General features: G+C 41.1%; 1 protein-coding gene across 2 annotated transcripts in view; it reads right to left on the minus strand.

Annotated features, from left to right (window-relative positions):
• The window catches only part of CSMD3 (CUB and Sushi multiple domains 3), a 1,168,516-nt gene that overhangs the window by 294,290 nt on the left and 849,890 nt on the right, over positions 1-24,336 (minus strand). For both annotated transcript variants that reach the window (XM_005287288.4, XM_008168301.4), the window contains one exon: positions 12,709-12,903. In XM_005287288.4, coding sequence (XP_005287345.2) covers positions 12,709-12,903 — 195 coding nt within the window. The remainder of the gene's footprint in view (positions 1-12,708; positions 12,904-24,336) is intronic.

The raw sequence follows: 24,336 nt of genomic DNA on the forward strand, positions 1-24,336 counted from the left end.
TCATTTATTTTTGTGCATCTGAAAAAATCCAGCTACATTTTCTTCCATAAATAGGAACTGTTATACTGGTTCAGACGAGAAGTCTATCTACCAGATGCTTCTGAGAAAGGAATAAGAAACTCTGCAGTAGAAAATTATAGCATAACCTGACTGTAGGGGAAGTTACTAGTTGCCTTATATCCTGATGTATAAAGGTGAGTATCACTTCTTAAAAAAAAACAACCCTCTAATGTGATGCTGAATGTTCTCATAACTCATATAAATGTGTAAATCATTTCAAATTATACTTTGCTCTTGGACTCCATGATATCTTGTGGTAATGAGTCACACTGGCTAATTGTGGACTGCATTAAATATTGTTCCTTTTTTTCAGTATAAAATATGATGCCTTTCAACTTCATTGACTTTCACCTTGTTCTTGTATTCGGAGATTTAAAAAAAAAAAGTTTTACCTTCTCTATGTCATTCATCATTGTGTATACAACTATGATGTCCCCGCTTATTTATCTTCATGGTAAATTAAGCAGACAAAACTCTTTTCAAACTCTCCATGCCTCTAATAATTTTCTCCTTGTGTCTCTGAGGTCCTTATACATTTTCTGTCTCTCTTCCCACAACTTTTCTTCCCCTACCATCTTTAGGCCAAAATATCATCTGTAAGGCTACGATTCTGTCACAGATATTTTTAGTAACAGTCACATACAGGTTGGGGTAATGAACAAAATTTCTCAGAAGCCCGCAAACTGTCCCTGATTTTTACTAAATATACCCTGGCGGGAGGGGAAGGGACAAAGGGCTTGCAGCTGCTCCAGCCCTGCTGCTCATGGTTGGTGCATAATGGAGACTAGGGGAGGCTAAGCGTACCCAAACTTTGTTCTGGCAGGGGGGGACAGTGGCGGATTTGGGGCCCCTGGAAAAATATCCCCCCAACCACGGCCTGGGGGCTACAGGAGTTTTTCTGATCTCAGGGCCACAGCGGGATAGGGGGAAAGGAGCGAGTGGGGAGTGGAGCATTTGGGGGGAAGAAGCGGAGGGGGGCAGAACAGGGTGGGGCCATGGGGGAAGCGGTGGAATGGAGATGGGGCCAAGGGTGGAACAGGAGTGGGACACAGAGGAAGGGGTGCAATGGGTGGGGGCATGGGCAGAAGGGGGGAGAATGCAGGAGAGGTACCAGTCTCAGAGCTCCAGCCGGGGCTGAGAGCTCCACTGCAGTCCCGGCTAAGGCTGAGAGCTCGATCCGGTGGGGGAGGAGATCTCAGTTCCCCCACATGGCTCCAACTGAGCTATCAGCCCCCCTCCCACCCTGGCTGAGGCCATGGGAAAGGCTGAGATCAGCAAGCAGGGGCATGGCCTCAGATGGAAGAAGTGGGGCCTTGGCCAGAAGAGGCAGGACGGGGGATAGCCTCCTCAAGGGGAAGCTTCATCCGCCTCCCATGCCACTGCTGCTCCTGCGGCAGCGACTGATTGCTGCTGCTCCAGCCTCACGGGGGCTGGCTCAACTTCAGTCGCTGCTCCGGCAGGCCGGGGACCACTGCTTGGGCAAACCCCTGGGGCTGGCTGCTGATCAGCTGTTCCGGCAGCTGCCGCTCCAGCAGCCCCTGGGCTGACAGCTGCTCCAGCCCTGCCCCAGAAGTAGTCCCGGAAAGTCACGGAATCTGTGATATCTGTGACTGAATCATAGTCTTAATTATCTGTAATATCCTAGTGGGAAATATTTTTTCCCAGCTAGATCTAAAAATATGAATAATTTGGGTGAAATTTCACTTATCACAGAAAAGAATAGCCCCTGATAGGATTTTTAGATAAATTAAATTACATAACAAGATGGTCATATGATAGAGGGATACTATCTATTCAAACTATATTTTTATAATTAAGGCATTTTAGTGTTTGTGGAACTAAATTAGAATAAACTGATATTTTAAAGACATATCATACTTTTTAATATTGCTTTTTCACCTCATGGTGTTACTACAGGAGAGAATTAAGGTTATTTGGGTTCCTTAACTGTCCATTTACACACCTAGACATTGGAGGAGATGGCCAAATTCCATATTCAGTTATGGTGTGTAATCCAGGATATAAATTCAGGGCAATGGAATGCTCATGGATGCCAGCAGAAGGTTTGAATAGCGACAAAAAGGAGAATATGTTTTTATGTAATAACTAAACATTCAGTAGTTAACTATTATCAGTTCAGTGCCTTATTGTCATGTTAATCACTAGTGAAAACTGTCTCTATTTTAGACCAGCTGTGTCTGCCCTTCGTTTGATACCATTTCCTTATGGTTAAAGAAATCCAAACATATTAAGCCTGAGTTTTCTGGGTCTGTAATGGTTGGTGTGGGGGATCATTACAATATCTTTGTCATATTCTTTAACCATAAGTTACTTATTTGTACTCTCAACCTTAACTCCATTTTATGTCTGGGATTTTTTTTTCATACCTGAACCCTAAATAAGAAATCAAAAGAGAATGATGCTGTGCAATATTGCTAATGGTTTGAAGGTGTGTTATAAACTGGATCTATCCATTATTACCAACTAATACTCTATGTCCACTCACAATGGCTGAATGATTTCTGGAGAATCAGTTTCCTGAGTTTATCTGACCAGTTTGAGAACAGAATATTAATTAGGTGCCCTGCTCTGATGACTTCTGACTGCTACTGCTTACCCCTATCTATACTCCAATGTCTTCCCATCTTTTGTCTAGAACAGGGATCAGCAACTTTTGGCATGCGGCCCGTCAGGGAAATCCGCTGGCGGGCTGGGACAGTTTGTTTACCTGTAGCGTCCGCAGGTTCGGCTGATTGCAGCTTCCACTGGCTGCAGTTCGCCGTTCCAGACCAATGGGGGCTGCAGGAAGCGGCATGGGCCGAGGGATGTGCTGGCCAATGCTTCCCGCAGCCCCCATTGGCCTGGAATGGTGAGCCACAGCCAGTGGGAGCTGCGATCGGCTGAACCTGTGGACGCTACAGGTAAACAAACCGTCCCAGCCTGCCAGCGGATTTCCCTGATGGGCTGTGTGCCAAAGGTTGCTGATCCCTGGGCTAGAATGTCATCAGATTTGGAAAGCTACAATGAATTCACAGAGTATTTTTCACATTCTAGGAGCACAATACTCTGCACCAATACATCTGTTCTACGAAAACTGCAGGAAATACTCTGAACCTAGAATCATAGAACTGGAAGGGACCTTGAGAGGTCATCTAGTACAGTCCTCAGCACTTGTAGCAGGACTAAGTATTATCTAGACCATCCCTGACAGTTGTTTGTCTAACCTGCTCTTAAAAATCTTCAATGATGGAGATTCCACAACCTCCCTAGGCAATGTATTCCAGTGCTTAACCTCCCTGACAGGAAGTTTTTCCTTATGTCCAACCTAAAGCTCCCTTGCTCCAATTTAAGCCCATTGATTCTTGTCCTATCCTCAGAGATTAAGAAAAACAATTTTTCTTCCTCCTTCTTGTAACAACCTTTTATATAATTGAAAACTGTTATCATGTCCCCTCTCAGTCTTCTCTTTTCCAGACTAAACAAATCCATTTTTTTTCAATCAGCACAGAGCAGAGCGGAAGAATTACTTCTCGTGTCTTGCTTAAAACACTCCTGCTAATACATACCAGAAGGATGTTTGCTTTTTGTGAATCAGTGTTATACTGTTGACTCATATTTAGCTTGTAATCCACTATCATCCCCAGATCGCTTTCTGCAGTACTCCTTCCTAGACAGTCATTTCCCATTTTGTATGTGTGAAACTGATTGTTCCTAAATGAAGTTCTTCTCTTTTGTCCTTATTGAATTTCATCCTATTTGCTTCAGACCATTTCTCCAGTTTGTCCAGATCATTTTGAATTTTAATCCTATCCTCCAAAGCACTTCCAACCCCTCCCAGCTTGGTATCGTCCACACACTTTATAAGTGTACTCTGTATGCCTTTATCTAAATCATTGATGAAGATGTTGAACAGAACTGGACCCAGAACTGATCCTTGAGGGACCCCATTCCTTATGCCCTTCCATCATGACTGTGAACCACTGATAACTACTCTCTGGGAATGGTTTTCCAAGTAGTTTTGCACCCACCTTATAGTAGCTCCATGTACATTACATTTACCTAGTTTGTTTATGAGAAGGTCATGCAAGGCAATATCAAAAGCTTTACTGAAGTCAAGATATACCATGGCTACCACTTTCCCCCTATCCACAGACTTGTTACCCTGTCAAAGAAAGCTATGAGGTTTGTTTGACACAATTTGTTTCTGAAAAATCCATGCTGACTGTTACTTATCACCTTATTATCTTCTAGATGTTTGAAAATTGATTGCTTAATTATTTGCTCCATTATCTTTCCGGGTACAGAAGTTAAGCTGACTGGTCTGTAATTCCCCCGGTTGACCTTATTTTCCTTTTTTGACAGATTGGCTCTATATTTGCCCTTTTCCAGTCTTCGGGACTCTTTCTCATCTTTCATGACTTTTCAAAGATAATAGCTAACGGCTCTGATATCTCCTCAGTCAGCTCCTTGAGTATTCTAGGATGCATTTAATCAGGCCCTGGTGACTTGAAGACATCTAATTTGTCCAAGTAATTTTTAACTTGTTCTTACCCCATTTTAGCCTCTTCTGATCCTACCTCATTTTCACTGGCATTCACTATGTTAGACATCCAATCACCACCACCTTCTTGGTGAAAACCGAAACAAAGAAGTCATTAAGCACCTCAGCCATTTTCACATTTTCTATTATTACCACCCCCCCCCCGCGCCCATTGAGTAATGGGCCTACCCTGTGCTTGGTCTTCCTCTTGCAAAAACAGCACTCAAAGTGCTGCAAGTTTGATGAGTGAGTATACCTTTCTATGGAAGACTTTCAGTAAATAGTGCTAAGGACTGTTTCTATCTACAGGAAACATACAACTGAAAAACGTGAATGAGGACTCTACACAGAAATTCCCTTCCATCTGCTTCTGGCAAACAAAGAAACAAATCCAGTGCCAAAACAGAACAGTCTGCATCTAAATCAATTACATAATTTATTTCACGTTAAGTGCTTTATCCCCAAGTTAACAAGAAGCAGTACAGTACCTAATCTCTATAGTACAGCAGCTGTGCTTTAGCCTCAATATGACAAAGGCTACATATTACATTTTTATTTCTTATTAGCGGCATTTTTTGTCAAACTAGCAGCTTTGTCTGTCCACACAGACATCTTTAACTTTATAACTTTGATATGCAAGTTTAATTTTCAGATTCATTATTATGTTAGGGGCGGGGGGGAAACGGCTACTAAAAATCAAAATTAATACATAGCCTGAGCTATTTCTCCTTCTTTCTTACATTTCCTTCATTAAATTATGCTTCCACAAAAATGGTGACAGAATGTCAACAGAAAATAAACCATGTACTATTTTATAATATGTTGTATAAAATAAATCCTTATATATCTTGGAAATTTGGATACTCTGACAGCTAATATTAAAATGATAGTTGTAACAAATTAGTATTCTTCATTTCATGTTTTATTTGTCATTATATTACATTAGCATATTATTTAATGGGAGTCTGGAACAATTTCCCACAACATTTCCTATTCTGTAAAATATTATAAAGCATTATTGAAATAATGAATCAGGCCCGAAAATCATGATATTGACTTTAAAATCATGAGGTTATTGAAATTATTTTAATTGTCTACTTTATATTTAACTTCTTTTTTTTTTTTCCTTTCAATCTTTAGGGTATACTCTAATCATATTTTCAAGGTTTTTGCTGCCAGCATACAGCAATTTTTTTTATTGTCACCTATTATTACTAGATAAGAGTTGAGATTCTTACATAATCACTTTTTCCATATATGTACAATTTATTTTTTCATCCATACACATCAATGAAACAAGTATGTTAAAAGAATGCTAATCTTGCAAAATCAAACCTTCCGATGTTAGCAAGTGTCAGAATTTCCCCTTTTTGTATTTATGCATTTAAAATACAGTCTTCAATTTAATCGACACAGACTGTTTTTTTCCACAGGACTTCTGCTTCATTCAGTGAAAGCGTTGACTACTTTCAGGTGCCCTACCAGAGAAATCTAGGCTCACATTTTAAAAGGTATTTAGGCACATAAAGATTCAGATAGTCATGTAGTGATATTTTCTAAAGTCGCTAGACAGCTAACTCCCATTGAAATCAAAATTCCACTAGGTGTCTATGTGAAACTTTAGCTGACTAAATATCTTTAGCAATCAGGCCCCTTGAATCTGACTTTCCCCAGAGTACTTAGCATTTTAAGAATTGTTTAGCCAAACACCTGTTTGGGATAGACTAGGTACACTTGGTCCTGCCTCAGAGTGGGAGGATGGAGTAGATGACCTCTCCAGATTCCTTCCAGTCTTACATTTCTCTTATTTTATAATTTTAATAACACTTTGTATGTTCAATGCAAAGGTCCAACTGAATTCAGTTACAGTTGTGCGTGCTCTTCTGCATTTCTGGCCACAGATGTCTCATGTTGGGCACCAGAAAATGAGGAACGCTTAATTAGTAGCTAACTGTGATAATTTTGGTTGAAGTGTTTGGCTTAAATGGTTAAACCCAGATTCACATAGGAACTCAGTGGCAGGGGCAGAATCCCATTCTTCAGAGTGGCATTCAACTTCCTTAACCATGAAGCCATCCTTTGTCTTCTGTAATTCCATGCCTTATTCTCTACTCCTTCCAACTCCTATAACAAATAAGCCAGAGGTCTTACAAACAACAGCTTCATTCACTCCCAGAGCACAGTCTGTTCTGTGCTTTGAATGAGACAGAGGTTCTGTGGAGAAAATAGTGTGTAATCATATAATTAAAGACAGTATCCTGGAGCATATACAAAAGGGATTTGAATTAAGGATATACAGACAACCCTAATTCTGGCATTTCCTAAGCTTTTGGATACTTGACTTTACAAACTATATATTTTTAAAAGAAAAAACTGAAATAAAAATCCCCAGAAATTTCATCATGGGAAATCATACTCCACTTGGGCCATCATCAAGGTTCTGACCTTTAGAACCACAGCAGAGACCTCTACCACTTGAGGTAATGAAGTAACTGGTAGCATTAGAATGTTCTTATCCTTTTTGTGGACCAGCCACTACAGCAGGATTTGACACACACTTTGTCAGTGGTTTCACATCTCTTGCTGACAGCAGAGGAAGACAGAAATTTATGACTCCTGTGTTCAATTCCAGGATCTGGAGAGGAGTGTTTTATAGCAGTTACAGAACCTTCTGTCCCTGTGTCCCCAGCTTGTCTCTGCTCCTAGCCACCTATCCCAGGTCCTGCCCTCTTTGCCCCCCAACTTCTCTGCTCCTATCCAAATCCCACCCAACAAATCCTGCTCCCCTTCTGCTGATATCCAAATTCCATCCCCACCTCTTAACTCACCCCTCTTTGTGTGCCTATTACCCCTCTTCCCCACAGTTCCTTTGCACCCTCAACAGTTCCTGTTCACTGCTGCTTACTGCTATGGATTGGCTCCTGCAACCTGCTTTCCTGTTTCCCCTCCAGTGTGGCAACTTCTTCCTCCTCCACCTTGCTTGGGCACCAGCAGTGTGAGCACTGAGAATACAGGAGAGTCAGTCTTCCTGCTTTTGTTCCTGTGTCTGGTGACACAGCAGGCCTCAGCTATCAGGAAGAACAAATGTAGGGAAAGTCCTGTTTATCCCCTGCATTCCTGGATTGGCACATGCTTAGTCACTCCATATGGACAGTGAATACATGATCACATAGGCATTCTACTGGGATGAAGCATCATCAGGGCAGACAGAATACTCAGATAATTTAACTGCCAAACTGTGACAAGTCTTTACTGAGCATGTGTAATTTCCCCTAACTTTGTTCTTGGAAACAACTGAACTGGTTTAGATGAAACTTTCAAACAAAAACAAAACAAAAAAACACCTTTGGCAGACACCTCATATGTAACATTTCGGCCTGAATCATTAAATTGTGGCAAAGTTATAAGGAACTGAAAACAGAGTCTTGTAATAAAAAGTGTCAGGCAGCTTTTCTACCTGCATCACATAAAATAATGCTTGATTCCGATCTCAGTTACACAGATGCAAATGAGATTAGAATTAGGTCCATTCTCTTAATTACAAAACAGACACGTGATGGTTTAACATAATTGTGTGTATGTGTATCTATATATCTATATAAATGCATATATAGAGATAGAGATTGAGATATATAAAGTTTTTAAAAGGGTTGATTTTCAGAAGGACAAATGTAAGTCAGTAATTGTTAGGCATCTAACAGCTATTTGTGACTTTGAAACTCTGTCCGTGAATTGTTTATGTAGAAATAAATAATAATAAAAATACAGCAGTTTTGGATTTGGGAAAATAATATATGTACTTCTGTTGAACTCTAGAATGAAGGAGATACAGAAAATGCAAGCTTCCATGTATCACTTTGTTAAAAACATTAATTTGAAGATAATATACAATTCAATGAAAATTCTGCTCTGTTTCTCTCATAAGCAACATTTGTCAGGGGTGAAACTATATGTCAGATTCCATCTGGAGTGTATTATAATATAGTTGAGCATTATTAAGGATTATAATTAGTTTATCTAGGAACTCAGTCTCATCTTTAACTACCAGCCTTAAGTAAAAGTTGAACTGAGAAGAATTTTAGCATAATGCCTGTTTATTACTTGCTTATATTTGCCTGAAGCAGGAACATTTCTCCAGTCTTAATGATCCTCTGTCTTTTAATTGGTAATAAGGGCCAAAATAATATTTTGTTCAAGACCTTTTACAGAATGTGGCACAAAATATTATATCCTGCTATGATCTAGTGATGCAAATAATGTGTTGCATATATGGTCATTATTTCAAAGAAAGGTAGTGGGTAAGTACCATAGTTGCACTATGTAAAAACTCAATACAAGTGCCACATTTAGAGCTTCTAATTTAATAGGTAATAATTCAGTATTGCTGAGAAAGTTATCAATTGTTTATTGGCACATGTAATGTTTTATGATATAGTAAAATTAAAAAAAAATATTATTTAGCACTTCTATAGAGCCTTCCACTGAAAAGTGTATCACATATAACACTTTACAAGATAGATACGGTAAGTATTCACCCCATACTACAGGCAATGAAAAACAAATACACAGAAGGGTAGGAACCTACCCAAAATCACTCAAGGGGTCAGTGTCAGAGAAAAAAACTAAAAAACAAACAAATCTCCTGACTTACAGTCCTGGTCTTTAACCACTTAACCATCAGAGCTACCCTTAAGCTCTCTAATTGTGTATAGGTTTGTAAGGCCCATGAGACTCAGAATTACAAGACCTGATTTCTAGCATTGGCACAGTGATTCCCTCTGCGACCTTGGATGGTGACATGACTTATCTATAACATGTGTATGCGCGCACATGTACTCAGTGATTTGAGCATTGGCCTGCTAAATCCAGGGTTGCAAGTTCAGTCCTTGAGGTGGCCACTTAGGGATCTGGGGCAAAATCAGTACTTGGTCCTGCTAGTGAAGGCAGGAGACTGGACTCAATGACCTTTTGGGGTTCCTTCCAGTTCTATGAGATAAAGAATATATGGAGATATACCTATTTTATTTATTTATATTCTTCTCAGTAAGATATAAGGTTTTCCACTCTGCTGAGCACAACATACTAACTTTTAAACAACTGATATTAGCCAGGCAAAAGTTAAAATTTTATGTAATGCTGATGAAATTATATTTAGTAAAGTTGACAAAACTCATTATTTATCAGCATTCATTTTATGAAGGTTTCATCTGCAACCTTTAATCATATCCTGTTCTTAACAGCCATCATCAAATGCCAAATGGCTTAGGGTATTAGACTGGATAATCTTTGCACGCATTCATAATAGAATGAGATTGTGGACTTGGTTCATATCCCATACCTATTAGAGATATTTCAAGGACATTTGAAATAAGGTTTTTAGACAAAGGCAAGTCATACCTAATGCAGAGAACCATTTGAGCAAAATATTCAAAAAAACAGAAGGAAAAAAAAGCTATCAACCCCTGAATACAAGGTTTAGATTACAAGGAAATAATAAGAGATCATAAAAAAAAATGTGATCAGATGCATTGCGTATCTGCACTGAAACAACGTCAGCTTTCCGACTGCAACTTCAAATATAAAGCTGGCAGGACTGAGGAGGCCCAATTCTCCTCTGGAGCTGAGCAAAGCATGGGTGCAGTAAAGAATGGGAACTGACCTGCCCTAGTGACAACGTAAAGCTTCCACTCCTGCTGTCCTCCTCTTCTCCTTCTCCCCCATGCTCAATGTAAATAAATAAATATGCTAATTTTCTTACATAAAATTACCAAAAGGTAGAATTCCTTAGTCATCTGTTGTTAAAATAGATCATACTACATCACAAGCAAAGTAACAGCTATAGAATAAGGCTTTATCAGTTGGGAGGAAACCAGTATGCTAGCTAGATCTGTATACTTGAACAGGCCACGGAGTTTAGGCACAACTGACCATTATAAGGGTAAGTACCTCCCACTGGGCTTATCATACGGCATCATTCTGGTGACCAGAATCTATGCAGGGATGTCAGGGTAATATGGGACCTAAGTACTATGTGTACTTGAAGGACCTTAAGGTCTTCAGCCAACCTAGAGAACTAGATTTGGTTAGAATGAGCAAGACTGACCATCACCCATTCTATTATGAGGTTGTTTTTTAATAAAATTGCAGCTTTTTCTCCTAAGCAAAAAAAGTCTCTCTCTTCATTACAGACATGCTGAGTTAAACCCCCCTGGAAATATGGAAGATTTTCAAGCTGTTACAAACCATTAACCAGAGTATAGCGGCACTAATGGCCACAATTATAACATCATCCATTCTACCCATGTAAAAGAAAAAACCTTTTTCTTCCTCTCTCTCTCTTTCTTAAACTTGAAAAAAAAATCCCAAGTGTCATTTAAAAACGAAGAAAGGGTTTGCTCGGAAGAAACTTCTGTTTGCCCTACACTGCTCCATGTTTCCCAAGCTGTAACACATTTTTCCTACAGAGTTTCTTACGGCCTGTATACCACAGCATTAGCATCTCAATGCTCCAGAAGTGAAGACTGGTGTTTTAATGCTGTAACATTATCATGGGTAATCCTAAAAATCATGGGTAATTTCCCTAAATCCTTACGCTTCATATTCCTTCTTTCATCAGTCAGTAATCACTTTTTTTCTGTTTTGATGTCAGTTCATCATCATCGTCTTTTTTTCCTCTTCCCCTGCCCCCAGTGTTCTACTTGTTCATAACATCACACACAGATATAAAACGAGACAACACTGGTAACACGTATTATTTAGCATATATGCATTTGGGGTGGCAATAACAATTTAGCATCGTTGTTCCTACTAAATATGCAAGACTTAGTGTGAAATCCAATGGATTCATACCTCCTTACATCAGTTCTGAATTTAGCACAATGTCAGCAAGACAGGGCCACCCAGAGGATTCAGGGGGCTTGGGGTCTTCGGCAGCAGGTCCCAGGGTGGAAGGACCCCCCGCCGCGGGTCTTCAGGGCACTTCGGCGGTGGGTCTGGAGCAGAAGGACCCCCCGCCGCCGAAGACCTGGAGCGAAAGAAGCTCCGGGGGCACAGGAGCCACGAGAGTTTTCCGGGGGCCCTGGAGCGAGTGAAGGACCCCGCTCCAGGGCCCCAAAAAACTCTTGTGGGGGGCCCCTGCGGGGCCCGGGGTCTGGGGCAAATTGCCCCACTTGCCCCCCGCCCCTCTGGGCGGCCCTGCAGCAGGAAGATTCAAAATGAGACACTACAAATCTAACCGCATGAGAAGCTTATATCATGGATATTTCATTTTCCTTTATGTAATATAAACTATATTTTCCACAACTTCAATTTAATAATTTAGCATTTTTATGTAAATAATCTATTTAATTAAAATTTAAGTAACACCAGAAGGAGACACAGATTTTGGGTCCAATGGTGAAGGACATGTCAAAGCTATACTGGCTTGCTTTGAAGTGTCTATCAATTGTTATGGAGAGTTAGCAGCATACTGGTAAAGTGGACCTCAGATTTAAAGCCTAACCCTGCAAACACATATGCACATAATAGTCAAGGGAGTGAGTACTGCCCATAATGTATTTTCAATTTTTTAGATTAAATTTTCCTAGAAACTTCACATAAAATATGTTACATTATACAATATTATATTTGATCATAAACAAAAAGTGGAGCAATAATGCACTGAGTATCCTAAGAACTAATATTTTAAGTACTATTAAAATTAAGAGTATAAATTGATGATCTATTTAAGCAAACATCATTGTGTGTACATAATATTCTATTCTACTATACGTTTGTCAAAGACTGATGAGCTCCATAACACAAATGTTTACCACCCTGCATAGTACCACTGACAATCATCAGTAGAAATTATTTGCTACTTTATTAATCTAGTAGTACTAAGTGAATCAATAAAATCCCCATATTTCTAAACTTTTGTCAATGGATATTATATTTACTCTTTCATACAGTATTGCTTATGGTACCCTGAAGAGAAGGATATACATCCTAAAGGGGAAAATATATAAAAAGGTTTATTAAAATCACTATATAATATAAATATTATGTTTATATTTCACTTTTGTGTCTCTTGCAAGTCATGAAATAACTGCAGAAAATACAGCTCTTACCATGACAGCTGGGTAGTGCTCTGTTCCACCCAGGTCTTCCATCATCTCCCATAATACAGGTAAGTGTAGAATATCCTTGAAGAACATAACCTGCATCACAGTAATATGTGACTGTTGATCCCAGTTTATAATCCATTCCAAGTCTTGTGCCATTCATTACATTCCCAGGATCAAAGCAGGACTCACGTAGTTTTGCTACAAAAAGAAAGCAAATGCAAAGTCAATTTTGAGTACACATGGAAATGTTTGATAGATTATTCCTGCGGTTCTTTTAGGTCCCCTCGAAGCTCATAGGAGCCCAACATTTTCTTCCTTTTAAATTCCTCAATTCATACTTCATATGTTCTGTATCTCATTGATCTTCCGGTCAATTTAAGAGGACTGGACACAGTACTCTATAATGACCAAGAACTACTCCCAGAGGTGAAAGTAAGCTGGTCTGGTCTGGTCCGGCATACCGTCAAGAAAGTGCCAACCATACCAGGGCGCTGATGGGGGAGGAGGGAGGGCAAAAGGGTCAACTTCCCTAGGGCCCAGCGATTTAAAAGGGCCCTGGGCTCCCAGCCCCCACGGCTCTGGCAGCGATTTAAAGGGCCCGGGGCTCCCAGGCCCTTTAAATCGCCGCTGAAGCCCAGGTGGCACAGGCCAGGCAGCGCTGAAGGGCTAGCTGGGGGATTTTGGCCCCAGACTTGCCTCTTCCACCAGAGGCCCTGCCCCTTCCACCCAAGACCCCAACGCTTCTGGGGGGGGGCAGAGCCACCCCCACGGCACCCTGTGTACCAGTAAGTTACTTTCACCTCTGACTACTCCCTATATGTAAAGTCATCTCTACAGAACAACCACTCTTTTCTGTTGGTGGATTGTCAATCCCATCAGCAGTGATGTAGTCAAGTAGGAGGCCTGCACAGTGTCCCATGGGTAATTAGGCAAACATGAGTGGTTGTTTGTTTTTAAAATTATATTGATTGAAAACTCAGAACTGAAAAATTAGTTACTACGTACTTTATAATCAAATAAAGTGCACACAAATGATTAGCATTTCAGATTTGTTCCAAATGAACAGCAAATTTGTATCTACAATACCATTTTTTAATATTATAAAAGTTTTCCCTTTTTAAATGCATTGGAGGTCTCATTATGAAAAGATTCCTGATACTGTATTTATCAAATGTATTTCTTATTTATAACTTCTCATTTTAAAATATTCAAAACCATCTTAACACATGCACATGGTTCTGTTGTTGTTTCTGCCTTCTTTCTGTAATATAAATAATATTTATGCCAAAGAGCCATCAAGAAGGTAACACACTCCAAGCAAATAGCAGCTCAACATTTTTCAATTCCAGAAGCAATATCAAACAGGAAGAAAGTAAATGCACAAAAAAGGAACTATTTGCAATTTAATTTCATTAAACAAATAGTATATGATATCAGAAAATGACACAAGTAGCACGTCATACATATATATGTTTGTGGTTGTATGGGGGAGATTGGCTTAAAAGCATTACCATAGCTAGCTGATCAAATAGAAGACACCTCACTAGATTATAAGAATTGCATATTTCACTCCCTCATTTAATATGAGAACTAGCAAGAGGAGAGAAATAAAATACTCATATTCTATAATGTTCCAAGTACATCTGCATCAGAATAAAGAAACATGGAATGTCTTTTTCATTATTTAAACTTCATATTTGTCATTAGAGTGTTATGTCCATTTCGATGGTAAAGAGAGCTGTTGAAACCTCATTCTTTTTCCAAACATTTTATCAGAACTCACACACCTTATTGGCAGTGTTAATGCTTCCCATATGAAAATCAGTAAGTGGAGGCATCTCCATGAAAGGGACCTCTGAACTTAATTGGAGGTGTTCCACTCAGGAAGATCCCAGGTGCTGTGATCCAGCCTTGAAGACTACAAATCCCATGATACTTTGGGGAAGAGACAGACTTCCCTGCCTCGGGTTTCAATGGGCTCCATTTTGTGAGGACTTAAAAAATAAAGTTAAAAAAGAGTAGCTGCTGAGCTGTAGGGAATCTTGTCTGAGCTCTGTTCAAGCAGGGCACGAGCCTGCTGCTGTGGTCCCCTATTCTGACTTGGGTGCTGAGACTGTGTTATCGGTCCCATGATCAGGGGATGGAAGAGACTGCTTTGTGGAGCTAAGCTCATGCTAGAAAGCTAGTAGCTGCTGCCAAGAAACTGCTGGGGCTTTGACCAAGTGGGGAGTCAAGGAAGCTATTATTGAGCTTCATCAGAGCCCGGGCAAAGACTGTTGCTATGGCGAGAACTGACTGAGTTTGGGATGCAGTGAAAGCAGTGTGAGTAACCACAACTCTTCTTTTGTTTGTTTATTTAGGAAAGTGCTCTCAAGGAAAAAGGGGGTAATGAAAAGACTTTAAGTGGTTTCCTTGAGGCTGAAAAGTGGTCTTGTCTAACCAGGATCCAAGATTACCGACCTCTGGTTATAGCAACACCTGTCTTCAGAGCGGTTGTGGATCCACAGTTAGAATCGCTCTGCCCTTCGTTGACTTGGTTGGATTACTTTACCGGACCAACCGAGTGATGTCCCCAGCTTCAGTGTCTCCAAGCGCGCCCACGCAAGCAATTGTCTAGAACTTTGAAATTCAGAGGAGTGCACACTCAGAGGTGCGGTAGCTGATGCTGGTGTAAATGTACATTGGTTAAGTTTCATTTACTACTGTAAACTTCATTTATTAATTGATTTAAGCACCTCCTGTTGACTTGAAGGGGTTGTGACATTTTAATTAATCTCAATCTATTATATCCTGTTTTTTTTCCTAAGTTGTTAAATAAAGATTAGGGATATCAAGCGATTAAAAAAATAATTGTGATTAATCATGCTGTTAAACAATAATAGAATACCATGTATTAATTTTTTGTTTTCTACAGTTAATCACGATTTAAAAAAAAATAATCGTGATTTATTGCAGTTTTAATTGCACTGTTAAACAACAGAATACTAATGGAAATTCATTAAATATTCTGGATGTTTTTCCGCATCTTTCCAATATATTGATTTCAATTATAACACAGAATACAAAGTGTACAGTGTTCACTTTATATTTATTTTTTATTACAAATATTTGCACAGTAAAAAAACAAAAGAAATAGTATTTTTCAATTCCCCCACTACAAGCACTGCAGTGCAATCTTTTTTAATCATGAAAGTTTCACTTACAAATGTAGAATTATGTACAAAAATAACTGCATTGAAAAACAAAACAATGTAAAACTATAGAGCCTATAAGTCAACTCAGTCCTACTTCTTGTTCAGCCAATCGCTTGGACAAACAAGTGTGTTCACATTTGCAGGAGATAATGCTGCCGACTTCTTGTTTATAATATCATCTGAAAGTCAGAACGGACATTCACATGGCACTGTTGTAGCCGGCATCACAAGATATTTATGTGCCAGATGCTCTAAAGATTCATATGTCCCTTCATGCTTCAACCACCATTCCAGAGGACATGTGTCCATGCTGATGACGGGTTCTCCTCGATAACAATCCAAAGCAGTGCGCACCGACGCATGTTCATTTTCAGCATCTGAGACAGAGGCCACCAGCAGAAGGTTAATTTTCTTTTTTTGGTGGTTCAGATTCTGTAGTTTCCACATCGCAGTATTGCTCTTTTAAGACTCCTAAAAGCATGCTCCATACCTCGTCCCTCTTAGATTTTGGAAGGCACTTCAGATTTTTAAACTTCGGGTCGAGTGCTGCATCTTTAGAAATTTCACATTGGTAACTTCTTTGCATTTTGTCAAATCTGCAGTGAAATTATTCTTAGAACAACATGTGCTGGATCATCATCCAAGACTGTTACAGCATGAAATATATGGCAGAATGTGAGTAAAACAGAGCAGGAGACATACAATTCTCCCCAAAGGCGTTCAGTCACAAATTTAATTCACACATTTTTTTAATGAGCATCATCAGAATGAATGCATGTCCTCTGTAATGGTGTCCGAAGCATGAAGGGGCTTACAAATGTTTAGCATATCTGCCATGTAAATACCTTGCAATGCAGGCAAGAAAAGTGCCATGCGAACGCCAGTTCTCACTTTCAGGAGACATTGTACATAAGAAGCGGGCAGCATTATCTCCCGTATCTGTAAATAAACTTGTTTGTTTTAGTGATTGGCTGAACAAGAAGTAGGATTGAGTGGACCTGTACGCTCCAAAGTTTTACATTGTTTTGTTTTTGAGTGCAGTTTTCATGATAAAGAGAATGTACTACAGAACTTGTATTAGGTGAATTGAAAAAGATTATTTATCATTTTTACAGTGCAAACATTTGTAATAAAAAACAATAATATAAAGTGAGCACTGTACACTTTGTATTGTGTGTTGTAATTGAAATCAATATATTTGAAAATGTAGAAAATCATCCAAAATATTAAATACATTTAAATTAGTATTCTATTGTTTAACAGTGTGATTAAAGCTGTGATTAACTGTGACTAATTTTTTTAAATTGCGATTAATTTTTTGTAGTTAATTGCGTGAGCTAATTGCTATTAATCAACAGCCCTAGTAAAGAAGTGTTAACAGTACTGAGTTTATAACTGGTATTTCTGGGTTAGACCCATTGCATGGAGTAGCTCAGGTTTATTTCTGGGGGCTCCCAAGGCCTGTCAATGTGTTTGTACCAGGCCCAGCAAGGTAGATGCACCACTAAGATTAATTTTCCTTATAAGTAAAAGGACTGCAGCAGAGGGGTGGATAGAGGATTCCCACATATCCCCCATCACCACTGGGATACTCAGGATCTCCTTTACATTTGACAGGCACCCTGGCACACAGGTGAGTATTGCCTGCTCCCAAATAAACCCAGGAAGGAAAGATGGGATCACATAAGCATAGATAGTATCCATTCAAGCAGATTTATTTTTAGATGCTGCATTCCAGTGTTTGTGGCATCATAATTCTCTCCAGAGTTATGAACTGTGATGTCTCGGAAAGTACAGTGTAACATCAGTGAATGAATGGGCGTGGAGGAGAAAACTGATTATCAAGGGCAAAACGTATACAACACAAATATCTTGAAATCTGTTTCTGATGGGAAATGAACAGAGAGAAGGTACAATTTACTGACATTTCAATAAAACATCAAATCATCCCAGTGCTCCACTTCAGGTTAAATTTAAGACATTGGCCCTCATTTTCAAAGGTCCACAGTTTACCTGCAGGACCGCCTCATCCTAATCATGTCCTCTCTGTTACAACTAGAGACATCATAAAGCTTCTGTGTATGAATTAGAGGTATCTCTGAGACAGGTCCACAAATCTGTAATGCACTTCTAGTACAGAATAGGATGACCACAAAAATCTTCAAAGAAATATGCAATAAAAACATAACGTAAATCAACTTAATTTCTCACAATAACACCATGAAAGAAAAAGTCCAGCCCTCCCTACGAAAGAAAGAAAGAAAGAAAGAAAGAAAGAAAGAAAGAAAGAAAGAAAGAAAGAAAGAAAGAAAGAAGTCTTTTGCATATGTGGGAGATGTCTGGATATGGATACTATATAACAAATTAGAGAGGAAGAGAAAATAAGGTGGATGCAATATCAAAAGCTTCAGTTACAGAACACTCAACACTGAAGGGAGGTGTCTGGGACAGTAGTAATCAGTCACATCATATATCTTCAGTGAGCAGCAATTACAGTTATGCAATTTTCTCTTCTCCAAAGATACAGCTGTGATAGATTCTCATGCATGTTGACTAAGCACTAAAGATGTTGCCATAAAAATATAGCTAAGATGTATCTTCTTAATAAGTATATTTAAAAATAAAACCTGAAACATGCAGCACCCTCATCTTACTCATAGAAATCTGAAATAGCGGTTGAATGAACTTGTAAGATGTCTGTAAATCAGATTCTAACATATGACCAAGGTAGTCAAACAGTGAATACAAAGTAAACGGATCTGCAAGGGCTTTCACAACATATCAGAAACCCCTTCCACTTAAATATGTAGGTTTCAGAGTAGCAGCCGTGTTAGTCTGTATCCGCAAAAAGAACAGGAGTACTTGTGGCACCTAAATTTGTTAGTCTCTAAGGTGCCACAAGTACTCCTGTTCTTTTTTTAAATATGTAGTATACCTTTCTGAACAGGTCAGACTTTGGACACAAACTCAGAGACATCAGTCTACTCAGCTTCTACACCCTCAGGAACCGTGTATTCTGATTCACTATCAAAACAATGCAGATGATGGGCTGATCAATAATTCCTATTGCTTCGTCTGGCCAAATACTGAATCCCTCCCTGATCACACAAATGGCCTAAGGTCTGCATTAAGCACTATGTGGATGGTGGAACAAAACTAAAGATAGCAATTATTAGATGTGGAATGTTAACACTGACATGCCAGGTCTCACTGGATGCTTTGAGGCAGTTGAAATGCAGCTTGGAGACCAATGCATACATGGATGTTGCTGGTAGAGTCTCAATGCTGAACTGAGAACTCTCTATATTGGATAGCCCAAGGCAAAAGATACTTTCAAGACCTTTTAGGACTTTTTGCATCCAATGTATGGGAAGCAATATCAGAAGTATGGAGAATTTTCAGGCACTTTGTTCAGCTTATTGTGATATCCATGAGCAAATTTCAAAGACAAAGCAGTCATGGTGTGCTCCACAGATCAGGATATTACAGTCATGTCTCTCCCTTATGAACAAACTGCAACTGTACTCTGAGCACTTCTCAAATCCACCAGGCTGCTTCTCCATTCTGAAGGAAAAAGGAGGGAATGTGGGAGACCAAAAAACAAACAAAATTAAAAGAAACTGCAGGTGTAAGGGTTTTGAGGTAGAACCAAATCTCCTTGATGCCAATGGAATCATAACACTCTAATTCATTAGCTTGAGTGTTGCCCCAATCCATATTCCCATCCATACACAGAAATGCCAATCTTAAATAAGTATTGCTTTAAATGCAAGATAGTTGGTCCCTTGAGGGCATGAGGGATGAAACTCAAATGCTACTACACTTGGTCTAGTAATCCAGTGGAGATGCATTTACAGGCAACAGCTCAAATTAAACACAACTCACCAGCTGTTAATCCAATCTCTCTGTGCTGCTAATTAAATCACTCTGTATAGTTTGAGCATTGTTTCACAGCAAGGCTGCTCTCACTCAAACTCTCTGAGCAGCCACACCTGAGTTACTCTATTCGAGTAATTCCACTCGAGCTAGTCTACTCTAGTCCAGTGACTTGAGTGGAGTACATCAAGCTAACTGTTGCTGTGAAGACAAGCCCTAATACAGAGCTGGCCTGGATTAACAACCCCCACCCCTGAAGCCACTGTTCTGTACTTTGAGCTATACGAGTTCTCCACCTGGCCTCACATTAGAAGCACAAACCCAAGAGTCAAGTATCAGAGGGGTAGCCGTGTTAGTCTGAATCTGTAAAAAAGCAACAGAGGGTCCTGTGGCACCTTTGAGACTAACAGAAGTACTGGGAGCATAAGCTTTCGTGGGTAAGAACCTCACTTCTTCAGATGCAAGTAATGGAAATCTCCAGAGGCAGGTATATATCAGTGTGGAGATAACGAGGTTAGTTCAATCAGGGAGGGTGAGGTGCTCTGCTAGCAGTTGAGGTGTGAACACCAAGGGAGGAGAAACTGTTTCTGTAGTTGGATAGCCATTCACAGTCTTTGTTTAATCCTGATCTGATGGTGTCAAATTTGCAAATGAACTGGAGCTCAGCAGTTTCTCTTTGGAGTCTGGTCCTGAAGTTTTTTTGCTGTAAGATGGCAACCTTTACATCTGCTATTGTGTGGCCAGGGAGGTTGAAGTGTTCTCCTACAGGTTTTTGTATATTGCCATTCCTGATATCTGACTTGTGTCCATTTATCCTCTTGCGTAGTGACTGTCCAGTTTGGCCAATGTACATAGCAGAGGGGCATTGCTGGCATATGATGGCATATATAACATTGGTGGACGTGCAGGTGAATGAGCCGGTGATGTTGTAGCTGATCTGGTTAGGTCCAGTGATGGTGTTGCTGGTGTAGATATGTGGGCAGAGTTGGCATCGAGGTTTGTTGCATGGGTTGGTTCCTGAGTGAGAGTTGTTATGGTGCTGTGCGTGGTTGCTGGTGAGAATATGCTTAAGGTTGGCAGGTTGTCTGTGGGCGAGGACTGGCCTGCCTCCCAAGGTCTGTGAAAGTGAGGGATCATTGTCCAGGATGGGTTGTAGATCACTGATGATGCGTTGGAGAGGTTTAAGCTGAGGACTGTAGGTGATGGCCAGTGGAGTTCTGTTGGTTTCTCTTCTGGGCCTGTCTTGTAGCAGGAGGCTTCTGGGTACACGTCTGGCTCTGTTGATTTGTTTCTTTATTTCCTTGTGTGGGTATCGTAGTTTTGAGAATGCTTGGTGAAGATCTTGTAGGTGTTGGTCTCTGTCTGAGGGGTTGGAGCAGATGCGATTGTACCTCAGTGCTTGGCTGTAGACGATGGATCGTGTGGTGTGACCGGGGTGGAAGCTGGAGGCATGAAGGTAGGAATAGCGGTCGGTGGGTTTTCGGTATAGGGTGGTGTTAATGTGGCCATCGCTTATTTGTACAGTGGTGTCCAGGAAGTGGAAACTGCTGAGCTCCAGTTCATTTGCAAATTTGACACCATCAGATCAGGATTAAACAAAGACTGTGAATGGCTATCCAACTACAGAAACAGTTTCTCCTCCCTTGGTGTTCACACCTCAACTGCTAGCAGAGCACCTCACTCTCCCTGATTGAACTAACCTCGTTATCTCCACACTGATATATACCTGCCTCTGGAGATTTCCATTACTTGCATCTGAAGAAGTGAGGTTCTTACCCACGAAAGCTTATGCTCCCAGTACTTCTGTTAGTCTCAAAGGTGCCACAGGACCCTCTGTTGCTTTAAACCCAAGAGTGACAATCTATCATAATTGCCTATGTGGAGAAAGAACAAGGAAAGGAGCATTGAAGTGGGGGAAGGGTCCTAGTTTAAAAGCATCCAACCAGTAAGTCTGCAAAAGCATTTGGTGATAGAGACATTTTGCTTTTAATTCACTTAGCTTGTTAAATTGGGTATTGGTTTGTGTTTCAACTTTTATTTGTAACCAATTCTGACTTTTATGCCTCATTACTTGCAATCATATAAAATCTATCTTTCTGCAATTAATAAACTTGTTTTATTATTTTATCTAAGCCAGTGTGTTTGGACTGAAGTGTTGGGGAACTCCATTTGAGACAACAATGTTTGTGTATATAATTTTCTATTAATGAAATTATGTAATTTATATGAGATTGTATTGTCCAGAATGGTACTGGGCAGTACAAGATGCACATTTCTGCGGGAAAGTCTAGGAATTTGCTGGTGTCACTCTGCTGTATAATTCAAGGATGGCAATCTGGCTGGCTGAGGCACTCTTGCAGTATATATCTGAGGGTAATTTACATGCTGAGGGCTGGGTGTGAGCAGGCCAGGAGTGGTTGTTGTCACAGCGAAGCAGTGTAAAAGGCACTCCCAGCTGGAGAACTGAGGGGATGCAGCTGTCTGACAGTCCAGATTGTACCCTGTGTAATGTCAAAGGGAGATTGTACCCTTCAGTGAGGGTCTTTCATCCTTTATTTGGGAGAAGGAACAGACCAATGAATTAGCCTTACAAAGACCCAAGAGTCCATATATCTTGCATTGACTGGAAACTTTTAACATACATCCTTCTGTTCCTGGCAGAACCGGCTCCAGGGTTTTTGCTGCCCCAAGCGGTAGGGGGAAAAAAAAAAGCCGCGATCGCAATTGGCGGCACTCCAGCGGCAGCTCCACTGCACCGCTTTCTTCTTCGGCGGGAATTCGGCAGCAGGTGCTTCCCTCCAAGAGGGACCTGCCGCCGAATTGCCGAGGAACAGCTCGACGTGCCGCCCCTTCCCCTTGGCCACGCCAAACACCTGCTTGCTGGGCTGGTGCCTGGAACTGGCCCTGGTTCCTGGGCTGTTTTCAATACACTTGCTATTTATCTTCCAAAATTATCAAAGGATAATTAGGTATGAGACATATTGTCCTTTCAGCCATCCAAGGAAAGCTTATCTTTTTTTTGTGAAGTCATAACGTGGAATCCAAGACTTCATAATCAATCCCATCACAACAGACATTGCTAACACAAGATTTTGGCTCAAGGGCAGGTCAGGCAGGGAAAGCTTGGGTGATCTCAGAAGAAAAACTTATACAAATACATTTTTGATAGATAGAGGTAAAAAAGAAGGTATTTTGAAATTATTGAGAAGGCAAATTGATTTTGAATAAGGGTCCTTTTCTCTACACTTGCCTCAAGTATATTAATTAATTAAGCTTTGGAATTCACTGAGAGTAGATATCAATGAGTCCAAGAGTTTACTGAGATTAAACATTTAGAGCAGGGATCGGCAACCTTTGGCACTCGGCCTGTCAGGGAAATCCTCTGAGAGGCCGAGACAGTTTGTTTACCTGCAGTGTCCACAGGTTCGGCTGACTGCAGTTCCCACTGGCTGCGGTTCGCTGTTCCAGGCCAATGGGGGCTGCGGGAAGCAGCAGCCAGCACATCCCTCAGCCACTGCCACTTCACGCAGCCCCCATTGGCCTGGAACAGCGAACCGCAGCCAGTGGGAGCTGCAATCAGCCAAACCTGTGGATGCTGCAGGTAAACAAACCGTTCCGGCCCGCCAGCGGATTTCCCTGACGGGCCGCATGCCAAAGGTTGCCAATCCCTGATTTAGAGGTTTTGAAATTAAGACAGTGGATTGGAATTTCGGATTTCTCAATTCAATTTCCTGCTCTTCCACAGACTTTCTGCATGATGCTGCTGGACAAGTCATTTAACATCTCTATGCCTTTGATTCCTATTTGTAAAACAGGAATAACAATACTTCCTTCTCCCATCCTTTGTCTATTTTTTTTATTTAGATACAGAGTGTTGGTCTCTGGGGTGGGACCGGGGATGAAGGGATTGGGGTACAGGCTGCCCCTGGGCTGCCCCCAGCCCTCTCTTGCCGCAGCAACTTGGGGGTGGGTGAGAGGTGCCTCTCCCCAACCGCGGCAGCTCCGCCAGGACTGAGCTGTGCCAAGGGTGGGGCTCCTTTCCCCAGCAGCTCCGGCGGGCCTGGACCGGGCTGAGGGAGGGGCTCCTCTCCCCCGGCTGCGGCAAGTCCGGGGCAGGTCTGCGCTGGGGACAGTGGGGAGGTGTGCCTCTCCCTGGGCTCTTCTCCCCCAGCTGAGGCAAGTCTGGGGCAAGTCCACCCTGGGGCTGCCGAGGAGGTCCTCCTCTCCCCGCCGTGGCAGGTCCACGCTGAGGCCGGCGGGGAGGGGCGCCTCTCCCCACCATGGCAGGTCCATGATTTGGCCAGCAGGGAGGGGCACCTCTCCCTGCCAAGGCAGGTACGTGCTGCAGGAGAGGCATCTCTCCCCACCGCAGCCTTGAGCCCCTGCGCAGGGCTTAATAGGCAGCTGCCCAGTCACGCAGCCGGGCAGCTTAGAGGAAACTTAGATCAGCACTAATCTTGGGACCTGGGCAGCTGGATTGTAGGGTCTCACTTCCAAAAGCGGTACCGAACAATAGTGTTTGCCCAGGGAGTATGCTTGGAGTCCAAAACAAAAGAGAGTG

The sequence above is a fragment of the Chrysemys picta genome, chromosome 2, assembly GCF_011386835.1.
Source record: "Chrysemys picta bellii isolate R12L10 chromosome 2, ASM1138683v2, whole genome shotgun sequence".
NCBI lineage: Eukaryota > Metazoa > Chordata > Testudines > Emydidae > Chrysemys > Chrysemys picta.